Below are 26,101 nucleotides of genomic sequence, written 5' to 3'. Positions count from 1 at the left end.
CAGAAATCCCCACAGTGTAACCCAGAATAGTGGCCAGAAAAACACTCACTACAGGAACAACAGAGGGACAACCCCCCCCCCCCCAAAAAAAAATTCACCAGTGTGGGAACTAAACATGTGCCGCTACAACGACAACTAAAACCTCAGAAAGCAGCAAAGAAACACGTAAGGAAAAAGAGGTTTAGAAACACAGAGAACGATATAAATCACAGAACCAAAGAGGAGCCACGGAACTAAAGAGGAGCCACGGAACCCAAAGAGGAGCCACGGAACCCAAAGAGGAGCCACGGAACCTACCTGCTGCCACTCAATCCCCTCTCTCTGGTATTCATCCTGCTCCTGCCGCAGAATCAACTCAATGAACAACTGCTGCAACTTCTCATTACAGTAATTTATACAGAACTGCTCAAAGCTGCAAAGAAACATACAGAAGGTCATCCATAGGGGGCAGTATTATAGGAGTTATATTCCTGTACATAGGGGCAGTATTATAGTAGTTATATTCCTGTACATAGGGGGCAGTATTATAGTAGTTATATTCCTGTACATAGGGGGCAGTATTATAGTAGTTATATTCCTGTACATAGGGGGCAGTATTATAGTAGTTATATTCCTGTACATAGGGGGCAGTATTATAGTAGTTATATTCTTGTACATAGGGGTCAGTATTATAGTAGTTATATTCCTGTACATAGGGGGCAGTATTATAGTAGTTATATTCCTGTACATAGGGGGCAGTATTATAGTAGTTATATCCTTGTACATAGGGGTCAGTATTATAGTAGTTATATCCCTGTACATAGGGGGCAGTATTATAGTAGTTATATTCCTGTACATAGGGGGCAGTATTATGGTAGTTATATTCCTGTACATAGGGAGCAGTATTATAGTAGTTATATTCTTGTACATATGGGGCAGTATTATAGTAGTTATATTCTTGTACATAGGGGGCAGTATTATAGTAGTTATATTCTTGTACATAGGGGGCAGTATTATAGTAGTTATATTCCTGTACATAGGGGGCAGTATTATAGGAGTTATATTCCTGTACATAGGGGCAGTATTATAGTAGTTATATTCCTGTACATAGGGGGCAGTATTATAGTAGTTATATTCCTGTACATAGGGGGCAGTATTATAGTAGTTATATTCCTGTACATAGGGGGCAGTATTATAGTAGTTATATTCCTGTACATAGGGGGCAGTATTATAGTAGTTATATTCTTGTACATAGGGGTCAGTATTATAGTAGTTATATTCCTGTACATAGGGGGCAGTATTATAGTAGTTATATTCCTGTACATAGGGGGCAGTATTATAGTAGTTATATCCTTGTACATAGGGGTCAGTATTATAGTAGTTATATCCCTGTACATAGGGGGCAGTATTATAGTAGTTATATTCCTGTACATAGGGGGCAGTATTATGGTAGTTATATTCCTGTACATAGGGAGCAGTATTATAGTAGTTATATTCTTGTACATAGGGGGCAGTATTATAGTAGTTATATTCTTGTACATAGGGGGCAGTATTATAGTGGTTATATTCTTGTACAGAAGGGGTAGTATTATAGTAGTTATATTCTTGTACATAGGGGGCAGTATTATAGTAGTTATATTCCTGTACATAGGGGGCAGTATTATAGTAGTTATATTCCTGTACATAGGGGGCAGTATTATAGTAGTTATATTCTTGTACATAGGGGGCAGTATTATAGTAGTTATATTCCTGTACATAGGGGGCAGTATTATATTAGTTATATTCCTGTACATAGGGGGCAGTATTATAGGAGTTATATTCCTGTACATAGGGGGCAGTATTATAGTAGTTATATTCCTGTACATAGGAGGCAGTATTATAGTAGTTATATTCTTGTACATAGGGGGCAGTATTATAGTAGTTATATTCTTGTACATAGGGGGCAGTATTATAGTGGTTATATTCCTGTACATAGGGGGCAGTATTATAGTAGTTATATTCCTGTACATAGGGGGCAGTATTATAGTAGTTATATTCCTGTACATAGGGGGCAGTATTATAGTAGTTATATTCTTGTACATAGGGGGCAGTATTATAGTAGTTATATTCCTGTACATAGGGGGCAGTATTATAGTAGTTATATTCTTGTACATAGTGGGCAGTATTATAGTAGTTATATTCCTGTACATAGGGGGCAGTATTATAGTAGTTATATTCTTGTACATAGGGGGCAGTATTATAGTAGTTATATTCCTGTACATAGGAGGCAGTATTATAGTAGTTATATTCCTGTACATAGGGGGCAGTATTATAGTAGTTATATTCCTGTACATAGGGGGCAGTATTATAGTAGTTATATTCCTGTACATAGGGGACAGTATTATAGTAGTTATATTCCTGTACATAGGGAGCAGTATTATAGTAGTTATATTCTTGTACATAGGGGCAGTATTATAGTAGTTATATTCCTGTACATAGGGGACAGTATTATAGTAGTTATATTCCTGTACATATGGGGCAGTATTATAGTAGTTATATTCCTGTACATAGGGGGCAGTATTATAGTAGTTATATTCTTGTAAATAGGGGGCAGTATTATAGTAGTTATATTCTTGTACATAGGGGGCAGTATTATAGTAGTTATATTCCTGTACATAGGGGGCAGTATTATAGTAGTTATATTCCTGTACATAGGGGGCAGTATTATAGTAGTTATATCCCTGTACATAAGGGGCAGTATTATAGTAGTTATATTCCTGTACATAGGGGGCAGTATTATAGTAGTTATATTCCTGTACATAGGGGGCAGTATTATAGTAGTTATATTCCTGTACATAGGGGGCAGTATTATAGTAGTTATATTCCTGTACATAGGGGGCAGTATTATAGTAGTTATATTCCTGTACATAGGGAGCAGTATTATAGTAGTTATATTCCTGTACATAGGGGGCAGTATTATAGTAGTTATATTCTTGTACATAGGGGGCAGTATTATAGTAGTTATATTCCTGTACATAGGGGGCAGTATTATAGTAGTTATATTCTTGTACATAGGGGGCAGTATTATAGTAGTTATATTCTTGTACATAGGAGGCAGTATTATAGTAGTTATATTCTTGTACATAGGGGGCAGTATTATAGTAGTTATATTCTTGTACATAGGGGGCAGTATTATAGTAGTTATATTCCTGTACATAGGGGGGAGTATTATAGTAGTTATATTCCTGTACATAGGGGGCAGTATTATAGTAGTTATATTCTTGTACATAGGGGCAGTATTATAGTAGTTATATCCCTGTACATAGAGCAGTATTATAGTAGTTATATCCCTGTACATAGGGGGCAGTATTATAGTAGTTATATTCCTGTACATAGGGGGCAGTATTATAGTAGTTATATTCCTGTACATAGGGGGCAGTATTATAGTAGTTATATTCTTGTACATAGGGGGCAGTATTATAGTAGTTATATTCCTGTACATAGGGGGCAGTATTATAGTAGTTATATTCCTGTACATAGGGGGCAGTATTATAGTAGTTATATTCTTGTACATAGGGGGCAGTATTATAGTAGTTATATTCCTGTACAAAGGGGGCAGTATTATAGTAGTTATATTCCTGTACATAGGGGGCAGTATTATAGTAGTTATATTCCTGTACATAGGAGGCAGTATTATAGTAGTTATATTCTTGTACATAGGGGGCAGTATTATAGTAGTTATATTCTTGTACATAGGGGGCAGTATTATAGTGGTTATATTCTTGTACAGGAGGGGTAGTATTATAGTAGTTATATTCTTGTACATAGGGGGCAGTATTATAGGAGTTATATTCCTGTACATAGGGGGCAGTATTATAGTAGTTATATTCCTGTACATAGGGGGCAGTATTATAGTAGTTATATTCTTGTACATAGGGGGCAGTATTATAGTAGTTATATTCTTGTACATAGGGAGCAGTATTATAGTAGTTATATTCTTGTACATAGGGTGCAGTATTATAGTAGTTATATTCTTGTACATAGGAGGCAGTATTATAGTAGTTATATTCTTGTAAATAGGGGGCAGTATTATAGTAGTTATATTCTTGTACATAGGGGGCAGTATTATAGTAGTTATATTCCTGTACATAGGGGGCAGTATTATAGTAGTTATATTCCTGTACATAGGGGGCAGTATTATAGTAGTTATATCCCTGTACATAAGGGGCAGTATTATAGTAGTTATATTCCTGTACATAGGGGGCAGTATTATAGTAGTTATATTCCTGTACATAGGGGGCAGTATTATAGTAGTTATATTCCTGTACATAGGGGGCAGTATTATAGTAGTTATATTCCTGTACATAGGGGGCAGTATTATAGTAGTTATATTCCTGTACATAGGGAGCAGTATTATAGTAGTTATATTCCTGTACATAGGGGGCAGTATTATAGTAGTTATATTCTTGTACATAGGGGGCAGTATTATAGTAGTTATATTCCTGTACATAGGGGGCAGTATTATAGTAGTTATATTCTTGTACATAGGGGGCAGTATTATAGTAGTTATATTCTTGTACATAGGAGGCAGTATTATAGTAGTTATATTCTTGTACATAGGGGGCAGTATTATAGTAGTTATATTCTTGTACATAGGGGGCAGTATTATAGTAGTTATATTCCTGTACATAGGGGGGAGTATTATAGTAGTTATATTCCTGTACATAGGGGGCAGTATTATAGTAGTTATATTCTTGTACATAGGGGCAGTATTATAGTAGTTATATCCCTGTACATAGAGCAGTATTATAGTAGTTATATCCCTGTACATAGGGGGCAGTATTATAGTAGTTATATTCCTGTACATAGGGGGCAGTATTATAGTAGTTATATTCCTGTACATAGGGGGCAGTATTATAGTAGTTATATTCTTGTACATAGGGGGCAGTATTATAGTAGTTATATTCCTGTACATAGGGGGCAGTATTATAGTAGTTATATTCCTGTACATAGGGGGCAGTATTATAGTAGTTATATTCTTGTACATAGGGGGCAGTATTATAGTAGTTATATTCCTGTACAAAGGGGGCAGTATTATAGTAGTTATATTCCTGTACATAGGGGGCAGTATTATAGTAGTTATATTCCTGTACATAGGAGGCAGTATTATAGTAGTTATATTCTTGTACATAGGGGGCAGTATTATAGTAGTTATATTCTTGTACATAGGGGGCAGTATTATAGTGGTTATATTCTTGTACAGGAGGGGTAGTATTATAGTAGTTATATTCTTGTACATAGGGGGCAGTATTATAGGAGTTATATTCCTGTACATAGGGGGCAGTATTATAGTAGTTATATTCCTGTACATAGGGGGCAGTATTATAGTAGTTATATTCTTGTACATAGGGGGCAGTATTATAGTAGTTATATTCCTGTACATAGGGGGCAGTATTATAGTAGTTATATTCTTGTACATAGTGGGCAGTATTATAGTAGTTATATTCCTGTACATAGGGGGCAGTATTATAGTAGTTATATTCTTGTACATAGGGGGCAGTATTATAGTAGTTATATTCCTGTATATAGGAGGCGGTATTATAGTAGTTATATTCCTGTACATAGGGGGCAGTATTATAGTAGTTATATTCTTGTACATAGGGGGCAGTATTATAGTAGTTATATTCCTGTACATAGGGGGCAGTATTATAGTAGTTATATTCCTGTACATAGGGGACAGTATTATAGTAGTTATATTCCTGTACATAGGGAGCAGTATTATAGTAGTTATATTCTTGTACATAGGGGCAGTATTATAGTAGTTATATTCCTGTACATAGGGGACAGTATTATAGTAGTTATATTCCTGTACATATGGGGCAGTATTATAGTAGTTATATTCCTGTACATAGGGGGCAGTATTATAGTAGTTATATTCTTGTAAATAGGGGGCAGTATTATAGTAGTTATATTCTTGTACATAGGGGGCAGTATTATAGTAGTTATATTCCTGTACATAGGGGGCAGTATTATAGTAGTTATATTCCTGTACATAGGGGGCAGTATTATAGTAGTTATATCCCTGTACATAGGGGGCAGTATTATAGTAGTTATATTCCTGTACATAGGGGGCAGTATTATAGTAGTTATATTCCTGTACATAGGGGGCAGTATTATAGTAGTTATATTCCTGTACATAGGGGGCAGTATTATAGTAGTTATATTCCTGTACATAGGGGGCAGTATTATAGTAGTTATATTCCTGTACATAGGGAGCAGTATTATAGTAGTTATATTCCTGTACATAGGGGGCAGTATTATAGTAGTTATATTCTTGTACATAGGGGGCAGTATTATAGTAGTTATATTCCTGTACATAGGGGGCAGTATTATAGTAGTTATATTCTTGTACATAGGGGGCAGTATTATAGTAGTTATATTCTTGTACATAGGAGGCAGTATTATAGTAGTTATATTCTTGTACATAGGGGGCAGTATTATAGTAGTTATATTCTTGTACATAGGGGGCAGTATTATAGTAGTTATATTCTTGTACATAGGGGGCAGTATTATAGTAGTTATATTCCTGTACATAGGGGGCAGTATTATAGTAGTTATATTCCTGTACATAGAGCAGTATTATAGTAGTTATATCCCTGTACATAGGGGGCAGTATTATAGTAGTTATATTCCTGTACATAGGGGGCAGTATTATAGTAGTTATATTCCTGTACATAGGGGGCAGTATTATAGTAGTTATATTCTTGTACATAGGGGGCAGTATTATAGTAGTTATATTCCTGTACATAGGGGGCAGTATTATAGTAGTTATATTCCTGTACATAGGGGGCAGTATTATAGTAGTTATATTCTTGTACATAGGGGGCAGTATTATAGTAGTTATATTCCTGTACATAGGGGGCAGTATTATAGTAGTTATATTCTTGTACATAGGGGGCAGTATTATAGTAGTTATATTCTTGTACATAGGGGGCAGTATTATAGTAGTTATATTCCTGTACATAGGGGGCAGTATTATAGTAGTTATATTCCTGTACATAGGGGGCAGTATTATAGTAGTTATATTCTTGTACATAGGGGGCAGTATTATAGTAGTTATATTCCTGTACATAGGGGGCAGTATTATAGTAGTTATATTCTTGTACATAGGGGGCAGTATTATAGTAGTTATATTCCTGTACATAGGGGGCAGTATTATAGTAGTTATATACTTGTACATAGGGGGCAGTATTATAGTAGTTATATTCCTGTACATAGGGAGCAGTATTATAGTAGTTATATTCTTGTACATAGGGGGCAGTATTATAGTAGTTATATTCTTGTACATAGGGGGCAGTATTATAGTAGTTATAGTCTTGTACATAGGGGGCAGTATTATAGTAGTTATATTCCTTTACATAGGGGGCAGTATTATAGCAGTTATATTCCTGTACATGGGGGGCAGTATTATAGTAGTTATGTTCCTGTACATAGAGGGCAGTATTATAGTAGTTATATTCCTGTACATAGGGGGCAGTATTATAGTAGTCATATCACTGTACATTTCCTCTGTGCATACACTTGTCTTGTAGCTCAGGGTCGGGTTAGTGTTCCCGTGTAGACGTGTAATGTGACATGTGAGATGCAGACACGGGTAGATGAGGAACACGTGCAATGAAAAAAACACAATTATCTCCTGTCTCTTCCTACGATCCATTTATCTCCGGCAGAATCCTCGCTGTGCGGAGAAGAGCCGCTCCGGAGACTGAAGTGATGATTCACCGGCTCCACGTGTTGTTGAGATGAATCCCCTCGCCCATCATTCTCCCCCTCAGACCATTGTACTTGTCCCCTCACCCTTCATTATTCCCGGAGATCAGACTATTCCTGGACCTTCATCATTCAGTCCCTATTTTTGTTGTCCCTGTTCCCAGACCCTTTCCCTTTGTTTTCCTATTCATTATCCCCGTTCCCATAGATCCGACTATTCCTAGACCTTTCCTCTTTTCCATCGTCCTTCCTATTGGGTCAGACGGTTCTGTTCTCGTCCTCCATCTTTACTGTGAACCTTCATGACCTTCATCCTTCATTGTCCAGTCTTGGTCTTCAGTTTCCTAGACCCTTCCACCTCATTCTCCCCCTCTATCCGTTGTACTTCTTGTCCCCTCTGCACGTACATCAGACTATTCCTGGATCTCCTCGCTTGGTCTTCTTTGACCTTGAGAATTTGGTCCATACTTGGATTCCAGTTGCGTCGATCATCTTCAGGTTTCACCTTCACATCTTTATATTTGAGACTCTTTAGCATTTTCCATTGACCTGTCTTGGCCATCAAAGTTTGGTCCATTCATGGATTCTTGTCCTTCATCCCGGCACCTTCTCCACCTTTACCCTTCATTCTCCAGCCTTAGTCTTCCGCATCCTTGACCCTTTCCTCCTCATTCTCTCCTCCATCCATTGTCCTTGTTATCCCCTTGTTTTCCTAGATCTACTCGCTCCGTTCTCCTTGGCCTTCAGAGTTCGGTCCATTCTTGGATTCTTGTCCTTCATCCCGGCACCTTCTCCACCGTTACCCTTCATTCTCCAGCCTTAGTCTTCCGCATCCTTGACCCTTTCCTCCTCATTCTCTCCTCCGTTGATTGTCCTTGTTATCCCCTTGTTTTCCTAGATCTCCTCGCTCCGTTCTCCTTGGCCATAAGAGTTTGGTCTATACTTGGATTCCCGTCCTTCATCTTCATCCGGAACCTTCTCTACCCTCCCCCCTGATTCTCCAGTCTTGCTCTTCCTTGTCTTGGAGCCCTCGTCCTTCATTCTGCCCCAAACAACTTCTTTTTTTCTCCTCTGACTCACCTGTTATTATCAAAGATCTCAAAGCCGTAGATATCCAGGACCCCAATAACCGTGTTCTTCCCATGGACCCGGACGTCGTAGTTCTTCACTTCTATCACACTGTTTATACGGCCGATGATCCAGCAGAACAGCCTCTCGTAGAAAGCCTGTGAGGGCAGAGAGCGTGGCGTGGGCCAAGTGCAGAGCCAACCCCCGGGTACTTCTCCGAGGTCTCTCCTCCTCCTGTCCTTACCTTGGCGCAGGCCTCCGTGGCGTACGCCGCCTCCTTGATGCTGTGCCCCTTCTCGATGATCTCGCCCCCTCCTGCGGCCACCGTCCTGTATAGAAGGGTCTTCTTCACTGCGTCGGGGTCACAGGTCGTCAGCTGAGCAATGTGACCCACCAAGTCATCATTTTCAATAGTGACCGCGTCACCGTCCATTGCAAAACACGTGTTACCCTATGGAAGACACCGACACAACTGATATGAGACCATGGTCCATGTACCACCCAAGTGCCCACCCCACGAGGGAGCCAAGTGATGTCACATCCAATAACAGGATCCGAAGAGACCTATGTCCTCACCAGGTGCAAGATGGCCGCCAAAATCTTGTATACTGAGTCCACTTCTTCCGGGCTGAATCCGATCACCTTCATAGAGTCCAGGACCTGCTTGTAGCTGGACTTGTCATTCATTACAAACTGCGGCAAAAACAGAGAAGTGACATTGGATAATCGTATCCCGTCCTGTTACCTGCATCCGGAGACCCCGTGCTGCGGGGAGAGGCAGCCCCCTGTATAGCAGAAGGACCCCGGTGATCTGCGCCAGGTTGGAACTGATGGAACGTCTATGGATCTTGTACAAGTATTTATACCGTGTCTGCGCCAGTTTTGTGTCACGGCCGCTCTGCGTCCAACAAGACTGAAACAATGTGCAGCCAAAGGAACGTGCCGGACCCTGCACCGTATTACTGATGTGCGACACAATTCTGCGGCATTAGGCAAGTGCAGCAAAAAAATGGCGCATCCTGTCCGAGCAGCGCAGGGGGCGCCAGATGCATGAAGACCCGAAACCGGTGCACCCTCCACAGCTTTGGTTGTCCCTTCCCATCCAGGGGCGGCTCTTTCAATTACCTAGGGCAGTGATGGCGAACCTTTTAGAGCCTCAGTGCCCAAACTTCAACCAAAAGCCACTTATTTATAGCAAAGTGCCAGCGCAGCAATTTAAGCAGTAATTTATTTCTCCTTGTTCTTTGACAACTTTCAATCGTTCAGCCTCCTAAAGACACCAACACAAGTGAAAGTAGGAGGGCAAATTCGCCTATCATTGTAGGAAGATTCTGCAGGAAGATTCTTTGAGTTCTGTCTGGTGAAATTCATGCTGGGGTGATGGCCCGGGTGCCCACAGAGAGGGCTCCGAGTGCCGCCTCTGGCACCAGTGCCATAGGTTCGCCACCACTGACCTAGGGGGTATGCAACGCCCCTGCCAATGTATAGCCAAGGGGGCAGTTGCTAATAAGACCCTCTACCTGTTAGGACCCATCTAGTGAGTCTGATCAACTCCTTAAGGGGGGATGCAGGAAGACTCAGGTAATCAGCAGCTATAGATTAAGAATTAAAGCCCCGGGGAGGGGGGGGGGGGGCCTAAGGTCTTTACCACCAGCTCTCTGCTGGAAAGAGTTGTGCTCCAGGGGCCTAAGGCTGCGGTCACACGTTTTTAAGCAACCGTTAAAAAACGCATGAGTTTTTGACAGGTTTTTTGAAGAACTGCTTAAAAAACGGCCAAAAACGTGTTCAAAACGCCACGTGTGACCGCAGCCTTAGGCCCCTAGAGAGCACATACCCAGCACACAGAGTGAAGAGAGAGTCAGTGCACCATCAGAGCTGACATTCAGGAGACTCAGAGCTGCAGCTTCCACAACTGGGCACAGCTCCATCCCAGCATCTACTACCAGACTGGTGCACCATTCCTCAGGATCACCCCCCATGACTGTATCATAATCTGCTGTTTCCCATTATTTGATATTATTATATCAATAATAATAATTACAGTCATAATATTCTATTAAACTAAAATGGAAACAATATGTTCCATGAGCTTCATCCTGCACCACATGAATATCGGGGGGGGTGGAGGGTGCTCCTGTGTGTATCCTGTGCCAGGCCGGGATAATCCGGACGCTCCCGGATGCGCCATTACCACATCCCACGGATCAGACTGTTTACAGGAAAACAATAAATGCAGCAATCGCCTCGTTATTAATGTTCATCAATTACCATAAATACAACGAAAAATCATCAGACCCTGAAGAGAAGACAGAGCGAGAGCGCCACCTGCCGGACACTGCGCAGTACTGCAGCCACAGCCAGGGATAATACACACAGTGATGTCACAGTACAAGGATAATACACACAGTGATGTCACAGTACAGGGATAATACACACAGTGATGTCACAGTACAGGGATAATACACACAGCGATGTCACAGTACAGGGATAATGCACACAGTGATGTCACAGTACAGAGATAATACACATAGTGATGTCACAGTACAGAGATAATACACACAGTGATGTCACAGTACAGGGATAATGCACACAGTGATGTCACAGTACAGAGATAATACACACAGTGCTGTCACAGTACAGGGATAATACACAGAGTGATGTCACAGTACAGGGATAATACACACAGCGATGTCACAGTACAGGGATAATACACACAGCGATGTCACAGTACAGAGATAATACACACAGTAATGTCACAGTACAGGGATAATACACACAGTGATGTCACAGTACAAGGATAATACACACAGTGATGTCACAGTACAGGGATAATACACACAGTGATGTCACAGTATAGAGATAATACACACAGTGATGTCACAGTACAGAGATAATACACACAGCGATGTCACAGTACAGGGATAATACACACAGTGATGTCACAGTACAGAGATAATACACACAGCGATGTCACAGTACAGGGGATAATACACACAGTGATGTCACAGTACAGGGGATAATACACACAGTGATGTCACAGTACAGGGATAATATACACAGTGATGTCACAGTACAGGGATAATACACACAGTGATGTCACAGTACAGAGATAATACACACAGTGATGTCACAGTACAGGGATAATACACACAGCGATGTCACAGTACAGAGATAATACACACAGCGATGTCACAGTACAGGGATAATACACACAGTGATGTCACAGTACAGGGATAATACACACAGTGATGTCACAGTACAGAGATAATACACACAGTGATGTCACAGTACAGGGGATAATACACACAGTGATGTCACAGTACAGGGATAATACACACAGTGATGTCACAGTACAGGGATAATACACACAGTGATGTCACAGTACAGAGATAATACACACAGTGATGTCACAGTACAGGGATAATACACACAGTAGAGGGTCCGCTAGCCCTGGCAGAGCCACCATGTAACAAGTGACAGTAAATCTTCAGGGTGTCTCTACGTAATAACAGATAATTTGCTCACGTTGCTGTTGGCGCCCTCTCTGGTGAAGACGTACATTGCGGGGTCCCTCTGCAGGTGGTAGGAGCTCAGTAATGGTTCTGGGGCCCCCAGGAGGAGCTGAAAGAATAATCATCATGAAAGAGGAGACATTGAATGCAAAACGCCATCAGCACTACAACCCCCAGCAGCCCCTGCAGCCCCCGCAGCCGCGGAGCCCACCCACCTGGTAGAAGGAGTGGAAGTTCCTCTCACCCGGCTGCTGCTTCAGGACCCGGGACTGGAATGAGGAGATGACAATGAGGACACGGTCTACACCCCATGAAGGTCACGTCTTGGCCCGGGGTTCCTCCTCTTACCTTCTCCAGGAGATAGTTGTTGATGTGGCCTCCTGTTGGGTCACCTTTAAAGTCAAAGTTGATGTCCATGTATTTGCCGAATCTACTGGAGTTGTCATTGCGGTTGGTTTTGGCATTTCCGAAGGCTTCAAGGACACAGTTGGACTTCAGCAGAACGTTCTTCACCCTGGACAGGAGGAGACATTACACTGATCTGTGTCTCCATTATATGTAACTTTGTGGTAATTATCTGCAGATAAGATGTACACTGAGCTACAGACCTGCAGTAGGACTGTGATGGGGTCTACAACCGTGCCACACAGCCGTGTACATAGAGCCGGGCAGCCTTGCTATGTGCAGATCATCAACACTGAAGATAATGTGCACCATTGCACCACAGTAGTGGATCACATGATAAGGGGGCCATGATGGGGTCTACAACAAGGCTTTAGTCACGTTCGCTTACTGTATGGTCAAAGGGTGTGGCTGTAATTCCATAAAATATGCTAAAGGTACAGCAATGTAATTTACAAATCAACAGAATCTGATCAACAGATCCAGATGAGATGACGACAGTGGAACCACAATGGGGTCTGCCACCATCCCTCACAGCATTGGGCTTATAGTGAGCCCCAACAGCTCCAGATGAGACGACAGTGGAACCACAATGGGATCTGCCACCATCCCTCACAGCATTGGGCTTATAGTGAGCCCCAAAAGCTCTAGATAAGATGATGACAGTGGAACCACAATGGGATCTGCCACCATCCCTCACAGCATTGGGCTTATAGTGAGCCCAAACAGCTCCAGATAAGATGATGACAGTGGAACCACAATGGGATCTGCCACCATCCCTCACAGCATTGGGCTTATAGTGAGCCCAAACAGCTCCAGATAAGATGATGACAGTGGAACCACAATGGGGTCTGCCACTGTCCCTCACAGTATTGGGCTTATAGTGAGCCCAAACAGCTCCAGATGAGATGATGACAGTGGAACCACAATGGGATCTGCCACCGCTCCTCACAGCATTGGGCTTATAGTGAGCCCCAACAGCTCTAGATAAGATGATGACAGTGGAACCACAATGGGGTCTGCCACCGTCCCTCACAGCATTGGACTTATAGTGAGCCCAAACAGCTCCAGATAAGATTATGACAGTGGAACAACAATGGGATCTGCCACCGTCCCTCACAGCATTGGGCTTATAGTGAGCCCAAACAGCTCCAGAAGAGATGATGACAGTGGAACCACAATGGGATCTGCCACTGTCCCTCACAGTATTGGGCTTATAGTGAGCCCAAACAGCTCCAGATGAGATGATGACAGTGGAACCACAATGGGATCTGCCACCATCCCTCACAGCATTGGGCTTATAGTGAGCCCCAACAGCTCCAGAAGAGATGATGACAGTGGAACCACAATGGGGTCTGCCACCATCCCTCACAGTATTGGGCTTATAGTGAGCCCCAACAGCTCTAGATAAGATGATGACAGTGGAACCACAATGGGGTCTGTCACTGTCCCTCACAGCATTGGGCTTATAGTGAGCCCAAACAGCTCCAGATAAGATGATGACAGTGGAACAACAATGGGATCTGCCACCGTCCCTCACAGCATTGGGCTTATAGTGAGCCCAAACAGCTCCAGAAGAGATGATGACAGTGGAACCACAATGGGGTCTGCCACCATCCCTCACAGTATTGGGCTTATAGTGAGCCCCAACAGCTCTAGATAAGATGATGACAGTGGAACCACAATGGGATCTGCCACCATCCCTCACAGCATTGGGCTTATAGTGAGCCCAAACAGCTCCAGAAGAGATGATGACAGTGGAACCACAATGGGATATGCCACCGTCCCTCACAGTATTGGGCTTATAGTGAGCCCCAACAGCTCTAGATAAGATGATGACAGTGGAACCACAATGGGATCTGCCACCGTCCCTCACAGTATTGGGCTTATAGTGAGCCCCAAAAGCTCTAGATAAGATGATGACAGTGGAACCACAATGGGATCTGCCACCATCCCTCACAGCATTGGGCTTATAGTGAGCCCAAACAGCTCCAGATAAGATGATGACAGTGGAACCACAATGGGATCTGCTACCATCCCTCACAGTATTGGGCTTATAGTGAGCCCCAACAGCTCCAGAAGAGATGATGACAGTGGAACAACAATGGGTCTGCCACCATCCCTCACAGTATTGGGCTTATAGTGAGCCCCAACAGCTCCAGATGAGATAATGACAGTGGAACAACAAAGGGGTCTGCCACCATCCCTCACAGTATTGGGCTTATAGTGAGCCCCAACAGCTCCAGATAAGATGATGACAGTGGAACCACAATGGGATCTGCCACCATCCCTCACAGTATTGGGCTTATAGTGAGCCCAAACAGATCCAGATGAGATGATGACAGTGGAACCACAATGGGATCTGCCACCATCCCTCACAGTATTGGGCTTATAGTGAGCCCCAACAGCTCCAGATAAGATGATGACAGTGGAACCACAATGGGGTCTGCCACTGTCCCTCACAGCATTGGGCTTATAGTGAGCCCCAACAGCTCCAGAAGAGATGATGACAGTGGAACAACAATGGGGTCTGCCACCGTCCCTCACAGCATTGGTATTATAGTGAGCCCCAACAGCTCTAGATAAGATGATGACAGTGGAACCACAATGGGGTCTGCCACCATCCCTCACAGTATTGGGCTTATAGTGAGCCCAAATAGCTCCAGAAGAGATGATGACAGTGGAACAACAATGGGATCTGCCACCGTCCCTCACAGCATTGGGCTTATAGTGAGCCCCAACAGCTCCAGAAGAGATGATGACAGTGGAACCACAATGGGGCCTGCCACCATCCCTCACAGTATTGGGCTTATAGTGAGCCCCAACAGCTCCAGATAAGATGATGACAGGGGAACCACAATGGGGTCTGCCACCATCCCTCACAGCATTGGGCTTATAGTGAGCCCAAAAAGCTCCAGATGAGATGATGACAGTGGAACCACAATGGGATCTGCCACCGCTCCTCACAGTATTGGGCTTATAGTGAACCCCAACAGCTCCAGATGAGATGATGACAGTGGAACCACAATGGGATCTGCCACCGCTCCTCACAGTATTGGGCTTATAGTGAACCCCAACAGCTCCAGATGAGATGATGACAGTGGAACCACAATGGGATCTGCCACCATCCCTCACAGCATTGGGCTTATAGTGAGCCCAAACAGCTCCAGATGAGATGATGACAGTGGAACCACAATGGGATCTGCCACCGTCCCTCACAGCATTGGGCTTATAGTGAGCCCAAACAGCTCCAGATGAGATGACAGTGGAACCACAATGGGGTCTTCCACCATCCCTGACAGTATTGGGCTTATAGTAAGCCCAAACTGCTCCAGATGAGATGATGACAGTGGAACAACAATGGGTCTGCCACCATCCCTCACAGTATTGGGCTTATAGTGAGCCCCAACAGCTCCAGATGAGATGATGACAGTGGAACAACAAAGGGGTCTGCCACCATCCCTCACAGTATTGGGCTTATAGTGAGCCCCAACAGCTCCAGATGATGACAGTGGAACCACAATGGGGTCTGCCACCATCCCTCACAGTATTGGGCTTATAGTGAGCCCCAACAGCTCCAGAAGAGATGATGACAGTGGAACAACTATGGGGTCTGCCACCATCCCTCACAGTATTGGGCTTATAGTGAGCCCCAACAGCTCCAGAAGAGATGATGACAGTGGAACCACAATGGGTCTGCCACCATCCCTCACAGCATTGGTATTATAGTGAGCCCCAAAAGCTCCAGATAAGATGATGACAGTGGAACCACAATGGGATCTGCCACCGTCCCTCACAGTATTGGGCTTATAGTGAGCCCAAACAGATCCAGATGAGATGATGACAGTGGAACCACAATGGGATCTGCCACCGTCCCTCACAGTATTGGGCTTATAGTGAGCCCCAACAGCTCCAGATGAGATGATGACAGTGGAACCACAATGGGGTCTGCCACCATCCCTCACAGTATTGGGCTTATAGTGAGCCCCAACAGCTCCAGATGAGATGATGACAGTGGAACCACAATGGGGTCTGCCACCATCCCTCACAGTATTGGGCTTATAGTGACCCCAAACAGCTCCAGATAAGATGACAGTGGAACCACAATGGGATCTGCCATCGAAGCCCTGAAATAGTCTCAATTTCTGGCGCATTTTCCCCTTACATCTACCTTGCCATGTGGCTATGGGGTGGCATGGAGGGGGCTATGCCCTACACACCAGCTATCCAGGATACAGCCCAAATTTGCACCACACCGGATCAGCATGTGATAAATCCCCTCCAATATTATAACTGAAAGCAGTAAAGATTACCAACAAGCAGATTCCCACCAAAAGCCTAAGTCCAGAGGATATCAGTGGGACCGTAACGGGGTCTACAACCATCCCTCAATACACAGTGTATCATACAAGGGATTGGAAGGTGGTGAGTAGAATATTCTGCAGAGACTGTAGATTGTGGGTGAGGGGTAAAGAGTTACAATTACATATGTTGTCCATGATGACTCCGGTGAGCCCCAAATTTCGATCATCACTCACCTTTCCACCTCCTCTCGTTGTGTGGGGTTGGTTATGGCTGCGATATACTGCATGATGTACTTGCTGGCCTCAGTCTTTCCTGCCCCGCTCTCACCTGTGGGAGCACATTACAGAAGATCTGTGAGTAGCGGAGACCTCGTATCCAGCACATCTTCTATATCCAGGGGCAGAACGAGAGGAGGAGAAGTACAACAGATGGGGCTCATTCACTAAGGGCCGGCGCCAGTTTTCTGTCAGACTTTGCACGTTCTTTCCCGTGTAAACTGCTTCACAGGTATAAGAAGTGTCCGAGACGCATAGTGCATGCAACACTTTGTGGAGCGACTGCACTACTCTTCACGCAACATTACAGCGCTCAGTCGGACCGTGCATCAGAGTCGGACAGAAGTCTGTCGCACACCCCATGTTAGAGGTGCACCAAAGAAAATGGTGCACTCTGTCGGGGCAGTGCAGGGGGCGCTATATTCATGAAGAACGTGCACCAGCAATCCTGAATCTGGTGCCCCATGCACAGTACACAGGACCCTGCACATAGCACACGCCCCCTGCACATAGCAAACGCCCTGCACATAGTACACCCCCTGCACATAGTACACCCTGCACATAGTACACACTGCACATAGTACACACCCCTGCACATAGTACACCCCCGGCACATAGTACACACCCCCTGCACATAGTACATACCCCCTGCACATAGTACATACCCCCTGCACATAGTACACACCCCTGCACATAGTACACCCCCCTGCACATAGTACACCCCCCACATAATACACCCCCTGCACATAGTACACACCCCTGCACATAGTACACCCCGGCACATAGTACACACCCCCTGCACATAGCACACGCCCCCTGCACATAGTACATGCCCCCTGCACATAGTACATACCCCCTGCACATAGTACACCCCCCTGCACATAGTACACCCCCCTGCACATAGTACACCCCCCTGCACATAGTACACACCCCTGCACATAGTACACACCCCCTGCACATAGTACACACCCCCTGCACATAGTACACCCCCCCTGCACATAGTACACCCCCCCCTGCACATAGTACACACTGCACATAGTACACCCCCCCTGCACATAGTACACACCCTGCACATAGTACACCCCCTGCACATAGTACACCTCCTGCACATAGTACACCCCCTGCACATAGTACACACTGCACATAGTACACACCCCCTGCACATAATACACACCCTGCACATAGTACACCCTGCACATAGTACACCCTGCACATAGTACACACTGCACATAGTACACACCCCTGCACATAGTACACACCCCTGCACATAGTACACACCCCTGCACATAGTACACACTGCACATAGTACACACCCCCTGCACATAGTACACCCCCTGCACATAGTACACACCATCTGCACATAGTACACACCCTGCACATAGTACACACCCTGCACATAGTACACACCCCCTGCACATAGTACACACCCCCTGCACATAGTACACACCCTGCACATAGTACACACCCCCTGCACAGGGTACACACCCCCTGCACAGGGTACACACCCCCTGCACATAGTACACCCCCCCTGCACATAGTACACCCCCCCCTGCACATAGTACACCCCCCCCTGCACATAGTACACACTGCACATAGAACACACTGCACATAGTACACCCCTGCACATAGCACACCCCCTGCACATAGTACACCCCCTGCACATAGTACACACACCCTGCACATAGTACACACCCCCTGCACATAGTACACACACCCTGCACATAGTACACACCCCCTGCACATAGTACACCCCCCCTGCACATAGTACACCCCCTGTACATAGTACACACTGCACATAGAACACACTGCACATAGTACACACCCCCTGCACATAGTACACCCCCTGCACATAGTACACCATGCTCTGTTCTTAGTAGATGTGCCCTAAGTCTCCTGGAGCTCAGACTATTGGAAGCCTCGCTCCTGCAGTGCTCCGTGTGGCCAGCGGGGGCAGTATAGATATATATCGTTATAGGGCGGATATATTATACATTATGCAGTGCACCTGATATAACGATACACGTGTCCTTGGCTCTGCGCTTCATGGCTTTGTACGCGGCGTCTGCGATGGCGTAGAGGTGCGGCGGCCTCTCGTACAGCTCTCTGCCCCGGTAATATTCAATCATCTCTTTTCCGTACAGATCCATGTGTTTGTAGGGATTTACAGACACAACAACCTCCCCGATATAAGTGTAGATCCTCCCGCACTGAAACCTGGGGAGAGGAGAACGAGGGTCAGTATCCGGGGCCCCAGGGGCCACAGCACAAATACACAGAGCCAGTGTATCTAATCCTCTCCTGTGTGATACTGCCTGCTGAGCTGTGTATCTAATCCTATCCTGTGTGATACTGACTGCTGAGCTGTGTATCTAATCCTGCCATGTGCGATACTGCCTGATGAGCTGTGTATCTAATCCTATCCTGTGTGATACTGCCTGATGAGCTGTGTATCCAATCCTGCCATGTGTGATACTGCCTGATGAGCTGTGTATCTAATCCTATCCTGTGTGATACTGCTGAGCCGTGTATCTAATCCTATCCTGTGTGATACTGCCTGCTGAGCTGTGTATCCAATCCTGCCATGTGTGATACTGCTGAGCTGTATATCTAATCCTCTCCTGTGTGATACTGCTGAGCCGTGTATCTAATCCTATCCTGTGTGATACTGCCTGCTGAGCTGTGTATCCAATCCTGCCATGTGTGATACTGCCTAATGAGCTGTGTATCTAATCCTGCCATGTGTGATACTGCCTGATGAGCTGTGTATCTAATCCTCTCCTGTGTGATACTGCCTGCTGAGCTGTGTATCCAATCCTGCCATGTGCGATACTGCCTGATGAGCTGTGTATCTAATCCTGCCATGTGTGATACTGCCTGATGAGCTGTGTATCTAATCCTATCCTGTGTGATACTGCTGAGCTGTGTATCCAATCCTGCCATGTGTGATACTGCCTAATGAGCTGTGTATCTAATCCTGCCATATGTGATACTGCCTGATGAGCTGTGTATCTAATCCTGCCATGTGCGATACTGCCTGATGAGCTGTGTATCCAATCCTGCCATTAGCGATACTGCCTGATGACCTGTGTATCCAATCCTGCCATGTGCGATACTGCCTGATGAGCTGTGTATCTAATCCTGCCATGTGTGATACTGCCTGATGAGCTGTGTATCTAATCCTATGCTGTGTGATACTGCTGAGCTGTGTATCTAATCCTATCCTGTGTGATACTGCCTGCTGAGCTGTGTATCTAATCCTATCCTGTGTGATACTGCTTGCTGAGCTGTGTATCTAATCCTATCCTGTGTGATACTGCTGTGCTGTGTATCTAATCCTATCCTGTGTGATACTGCCTGCCGAGCTGTGTATCTAATCCTATCCTGTGTGATACTGCCTGCTGAGCTGTGTATCTAATCCTATCCTGTGTGATACTGCCTGCTGAGCTGTGTATCTAATCCTATCCTGTGTGATACTGCTGACCTGTGTATCTAATCCTATCCTGTGTGATACTGCCTGCTGAGCTGTGTATCTAATCCTATCCTGTGTGATACTGCCTAATGAGCTGTGTATCCAATACTGCCCTGTGTGATACTGCCTAATGAGCTGTGTATCCAATACTGCCATGTGTGATACTGCCTAATGAGCTGTGTATCCAATACTGCCATGGGTGATACTGCCTGATGAGCTGTGTATCTAATCCTCTCCTGTGTGATACTGCTGAGCTGTGTATCTAATCCTATGCTGTGTGATACTGTCTGCTGATCTGTGTATCTAATCCTATCCTGTGTGATACTGTCTGCTGATCTGTGTATCTAATCCTATCCTGTGTGATACTGCCTGCTGAGCTGTGTATCTAATCCTATCCTGTGTGATACTGCCTGCTGAGCTGTGTATCTAATCCTATTCTGTGTGATACTGCTGTGCTGTGTATCTAATCCTATCCTGTGTGATACTGCCTGCTGAGCTGTGTATCTAATCCTATCCTGTGTGATACTGCCTGCTGAGCTGTGTATCTAATCCTATCCTGTGTGATACTGCCTGCTAAGCTGTGTATCTAATCCTATCCTGTGTGATACTGCCTGCTGAGCTGTGTATCTAATCCTATCCTGTGTGATACTGCCTGCTGAGCTGTGTATCTAATCCTATCCTGTGTGATACTGCTGACCTGTGTATCTAATCCTATCCTGTGTGATACTGCCTGCTGAGCTGTGTATCTAATCCTATCCTGTGTGATACTGTCTGCTGAGCTGTGTATCTAATCCTATCCTGTGTGATACTGTCTGCTGAGCTGTGTATCTAATCCTATCCTGTGTGATACTGTCTGCTGAGCTGTGTATCTAATCCTATCCTGTGTGATACTGTCTGCTGAGCTGTGTATCTAATCCTATCCTGTGTGATACTGCCTGCTGTGCTGTGTATCTAATCCTATCCTGTGTGATACTGCTGGGCTGTGTATCTAATCCTTTCCTGTGTGATACTGCTGACCTGTGTATCTAATCCTATCCTGTGTGATACAGTCTGCTGAGCTGTGTATCTAATTCTATCCTGTGTGATACTCCTGAGCTGTGTATCTCATCCTATCCTGTGTGTTACTGTCTGCTGAGCTGTGTATCTAATCCTATCCTGTGTGATACTGCCTGCTGAGCTGTGTATCTAATCCTATCCTGTGTGATACTGCTGGGCTGTGTATCTAATCCTATCCTGTGTGATACTGCTGAGCTGTGTATCTAATCCTATCCTGTGTGATACTGACTGCTGAGCTGTGTATCTAATCCTATCCTGTGTGATACTGCCTGCTGAGCCGTGTATCTAATCCTCTCCTGTGTGATACTGCTGAGCTGTGTATCTAATCCTATCCTGTGTGATACTGCTGACCTGTGTATCTAATCCTATCCTGTGTGATACTGCCTGCTGAGCCGTGTATCTAATCTTCTCCTGTGTGATACTGCTGAGCTGTGTATCTAATCCTATCCTGTGTGATACTGCTGACCTGTGTATCTAATCCTATCCTGGGTGATAATGGCTTAGAAGTTCTGTATCTGCTCCTGCAAAATTCTCTGCTGCGCTGTATCTAAGCCGATGCTATGGGGGCACCACACGGTTCATGTATAGTGGGGGCAGTGACTGTGGTGTCCCTGATAACAGACACATTACTATCACTGCCCCCAGAACTTCCTGCTCCAGACCCAGAATCCACAGGAAGAAGTACCGAACATTATCTCCTGGGCAGAGCGCACCACGCCTCCTGTATAACAGCGCACAGTACAGCGCCTATTATCCTGTATAACAGCACACAGTACAGCGCCTATTATCCTGTATATAAGGACCACATCCACCGACTTATATACTGGGTATAATTATACTCCAGAGCTGCACTCACTATTCTGCTGCATATATATGCACACAGTGGGGCAGATTTACTTACCCGGTCCATTCGCGATCCAGCGGCGCATTCCCTGCGGAGGATTCGGGTCCGGCCGGGATTTATTAAGGTAGTTCCACCAGGTGGCGCTGCTGCGCTGAAGAGCATCGGAACGCCCTGGAGTACACTGAGTGAAGGTAAGTGCAATTTTCACAACACATTTTTTTTTAAATGCAGCGGTTTTTCCGAATCCGTCGGGTTGTTATTCGACCACGCCCCCTGCCGGCGCCGATGTGCCACAATCCTATCGTGTGCGCCAAAATCCCGGGAAATACAGGGAAAATTGTCGCAAATCGGAAATATTTGGGTAACACGTTGGGAAACCGCGAATGCATGTAAAGTGTAGTTCTGCCAGCAGAATAGTGAGTGCAGCTCTGGGGTATGAGACAAGAACAGAGTGTCTCAGACCTCGGTATCACCGGCAGCCAATAATAAACGAATTCATCATCCATCAGTGCGATATCACTCCGGTCAGACTGTTCCATATGTATAGACTGCCGCACTCTAGATGTCACATGGACCGGGCAGATTTCATCCACATAATATGGACCTGCGATTACATCGCCGGATTCTCTGCTGTCTGATATCCTGAATACACCGCTCCCTACCTCGCCGGCCCTGTGCCTGCTGGGAATTACCCGGGAGGATGACTGGTCCCATCGCCGGCCCTGTGCCTGCTGGGAATTACCCGGGAGGACGACTGGTCCCATCGCCGGCCCTGTGCCTGCTGGGAATTACCCGGGAGGATGACTGGTCCCATCGCCGGCCCTGTGCCTGCTGGGAACTACCCGGGAGGACGACTGGTCCCATCGCCGGCCCTGTGCCTGCTGGGAATTACCCTGGAGGATGACTGGTCCCATCGCCGGCCCTGTGCCTGCTGGGAATTACCAGGGAGGACGACTGGTCCCATCGCCGGCCCTGTGCCTGCTGGGAATTACCCGGGAGGATGACTGGTCCCATCACCGGCCCTGTGCCTGCTGGGAATTACCCGGGAGGATGACTGGTCCCATCGCCGGCCCCGTGCCTGCTGGGAATTACCCGGGAGGATGACTGGTCCCATCGCCGGCCCCGTGCCTGCTGGGAACTACCCGGGAGGACGACTGGTCCCATCGCCGGCCCTGTGCCTGCTGGGAATTACCCTGGAGGACGACTGGTCCCATCGCCGGCCCCGTGCCTGCTGGGAATTACCCGGGAGGATGACTGGTCCCATCGCCGGCCCTGTGCCTGCTGGGAATTACCCGGGAGGATGACTGGTCCCATCGCCGGCCCTGTGCCTGCTGGGAATTACCCGGGAGGATGACTGGTCCCATCGCTGGCCCTGTGCCTGCTGGGAATTACCCTGGAGGATGACTGGTCCCATCGCCGGCCCCGTGCCTGCTGGGAATTACCCGGGAGGATGACTGGTCCCATCGCCGGCCCTGTGCCTGCTGGGAATTACCCGGGAGGATGACTGGTCCCATCGCCGGCCCTGTGCCCGCTGGGAATTACCAGGGAGGATGACTGGTCCCATTGCCGGCCCTGTGCCTGCTGGGAATTACCAGGGAGGATGACTGGTCCCATCGCCGGCCCTGTGCCTGCTGGGAATTACCCGGGAGGACGACTGGTCCCATCGCCGGCCCTGTGCCTGCTGGGAATTACCCGGGAGGACGACTGGTCCCATCGCCGGCCCTTTGCCTGCTGGGAATTACCCTGGAGGATGACTGGTCCCATCGCCGGCCCTGTGCCTGCTGGGAATTACCCGGGAGGATGCCTGGTCCCATCGCCAGCCCTGTGCCTGCTGGGAATTACCCGGGAGGATGACTGGTCCCATCGCCGGCCCTGTGCCTGCTGGGAATTACCAGGGAGGATGACTGGTCCCATCGCCGGCCCTGTGCCTGCTGGGAATTACCCGGGAGGATGACTGGTCCCATCGCTGGCCCTGTGCCTGCTGGGAATTACCCGGGAGGATGACTGGTCCCATCGCTGGCCCTGTGCCTGCTGGGAATTACCCGGGAGGACGACTGGTCCCATCGCCGGCCCTGTGCCTGCTGGGAATTACCCTGGAGGATGACTGGTCCCATCGCCGGCCCTGTGCCTGGTGGGAATTACCCGGGAGGATGACTGGTCCCATCATGAAGCTATCCTCTAGGAGGAGGCTCTGTAAGGCCATTGCCATACGCTGGTGGCCGATCGCTCTCCTACCGTCTCTCAGTGGGAGAAACTAGTTACTCTGACTCTACCTTACGAGAATATAGTGTACAAACACCGCGGCTGCCCGGATAAGTTCTGGTCCTCTTCCCCCGTCTGAGAGTCTCTTGTCCCTTCTCAGTGAGTGTAATACTCGCTGTAGGTGATACTATTATAATTTCACATATCACAGTTGGGCACGCTTCCTGCACTCCTTGTGCACTGTCGGCAGGAGGGATTCCTTGTTCTCCAGAAATAGGGTGGTGGGTTACCTTATTGCCTAACCATTGTCACTACCTTTTCTTTAACTCCATGGGGGTCATTTACTAAGGGCCCGATTCGCGTTTTCCGATTCCCATTCCTGTATTGCCCCGGGATTTTGGCGCACGCGATCGGATTGTGGCGCAACGGCGCTGGCATGCACGCGACGGAAATCGACAGAGCTTGCACTTACCTTCACTAGGAATAGGCCGGTGTACTTGAGTGCGTTCTGATTCTCTTCAGCGCAGCAGTGCCACCTGGTGGACGTCGGAGGAATTGCCTTAGTGAATCGCCGGAAGACCCGAATCCACCGCAGAGAACGCGCCACTGGATGGCGAATGGACCGGGTAAGTAAATCTGCCCCCATTTCTCTCTGGACACCTCTCGACCAGGTTGGTTACTGTTCTATGTCTGGGTTGGGGTTTTCTGGATCGCTGGTTCTGTACAGATGTTAATGATTGTGTACAGATCTATGTTGTTATATCTGATGCACCGTTTATTGCCAATAAAGCAATTAAAAAAAAAAAAAAAAAAGAACAGAACAGTCTCTCTTCTGTCACATATTATTAGGGCAGCTGACTTCCCCTTTAAGACATCCCTTACCTGTAACTTACCTGAGCTTGAGATTTGCCATGAAGTCGTCCATCGTCACCGTGTCCAGCAGAACAAAATCCGCTTTCCCAAACTCCAGGCTCTCGTGCTCCGCCATGGCGCTAGGGAAGAGGGGGCGCTCGCCCGTGTTGGGGTGTGGATGGGTGACAGTGAAGGATCAGAGAGATATTTGCTAATGTCTCCTCAAGTCACAGGAAGACTGAGCACAGAGCCGAGCCGGCTGCCACTTCCTGCTGCGGTTTCAGGCGGAGACGTAAGATGGGAAGTTGTGAGATGACTGAGCCGGCGGCAACCGTGAGCAGAGGAGACCACAGAGGATGGGGGCGATCCACGGAAACCACCCAATCAC

At 46.3% G+C, this 26,101-nt stretch overlaps 1 protein-coding gene across 1 annotated transcript in view; it reads right to left on the bottom strand.

The window, feature by feature from the left end:
• Positions 1 to 26,101, bottom strand: part of LOC140133862 (unconventional myosin-Ig-like) — a 151,190-nt gene extending 125,089 nt beyond the window's left edge. The window contains exons 1-10 of the mRNA XM_072154511.1: positions 25,755 to 26,101; positions 19,296 to 19,504; positions 17,249 to 17,342; positions 12,657 to 12,822; positions 12,524 to 12,577; positions 12,322 to 12,417; positions 9,373 to 9,489; positions 9,041 to 9,247; positions 8,809 to 8,954; positions 298 to 412 (exon numbers count right to left, since the gene is read on the bottom strand). Coding sequence (XP_072010612.1) covers positions 298 to 412; positions 8,809 to 8,954; positions 9,041 to 9,247; positions 9,373 to 9,489; positions 12,322 to 12,417; positions 12,524 to 12,577; positions 12,657 to 12,822; positions 17,249 to 17,342; positions 19,296 to 19,504; positions 25,755 to 25,849 — 1,299 coding nt within the window. The 5' untranslated portion in view covers positions 25,850 to 26,101. The remainder of the gene's footprint in view (positions 1 to 297; positions 413 to 8,808; positions 8,955 to 9,040; positions 9,248 to 9,372; positions 9,490 to 12,321; positions 12,418 to 12,523; positions 12,578 to 12,656; positions 12,823 to 17,248; positions 17,343 to 19,295; positions 19,505 to 25,754) is intronic.

This window comes from Engystomops pustulosus, chromosome 5 (genome assembly GCF_040894005.1).
Source record: "Engystomops pustulosus chromosome 5, aEngPut4.maternal, whole genome shotgun sequence".
NCBI classification, from domain to species: Eukaryota; Metazoa; Chordata; class Amphibia; order Anura; family Leptodactylidae; genus Engystomops; species Engystomops pustulosus.
Note: the sequence above shows the minus strand (reverse complement) of the source record. Positions and strands in the feature narration are given on the sequence as shown.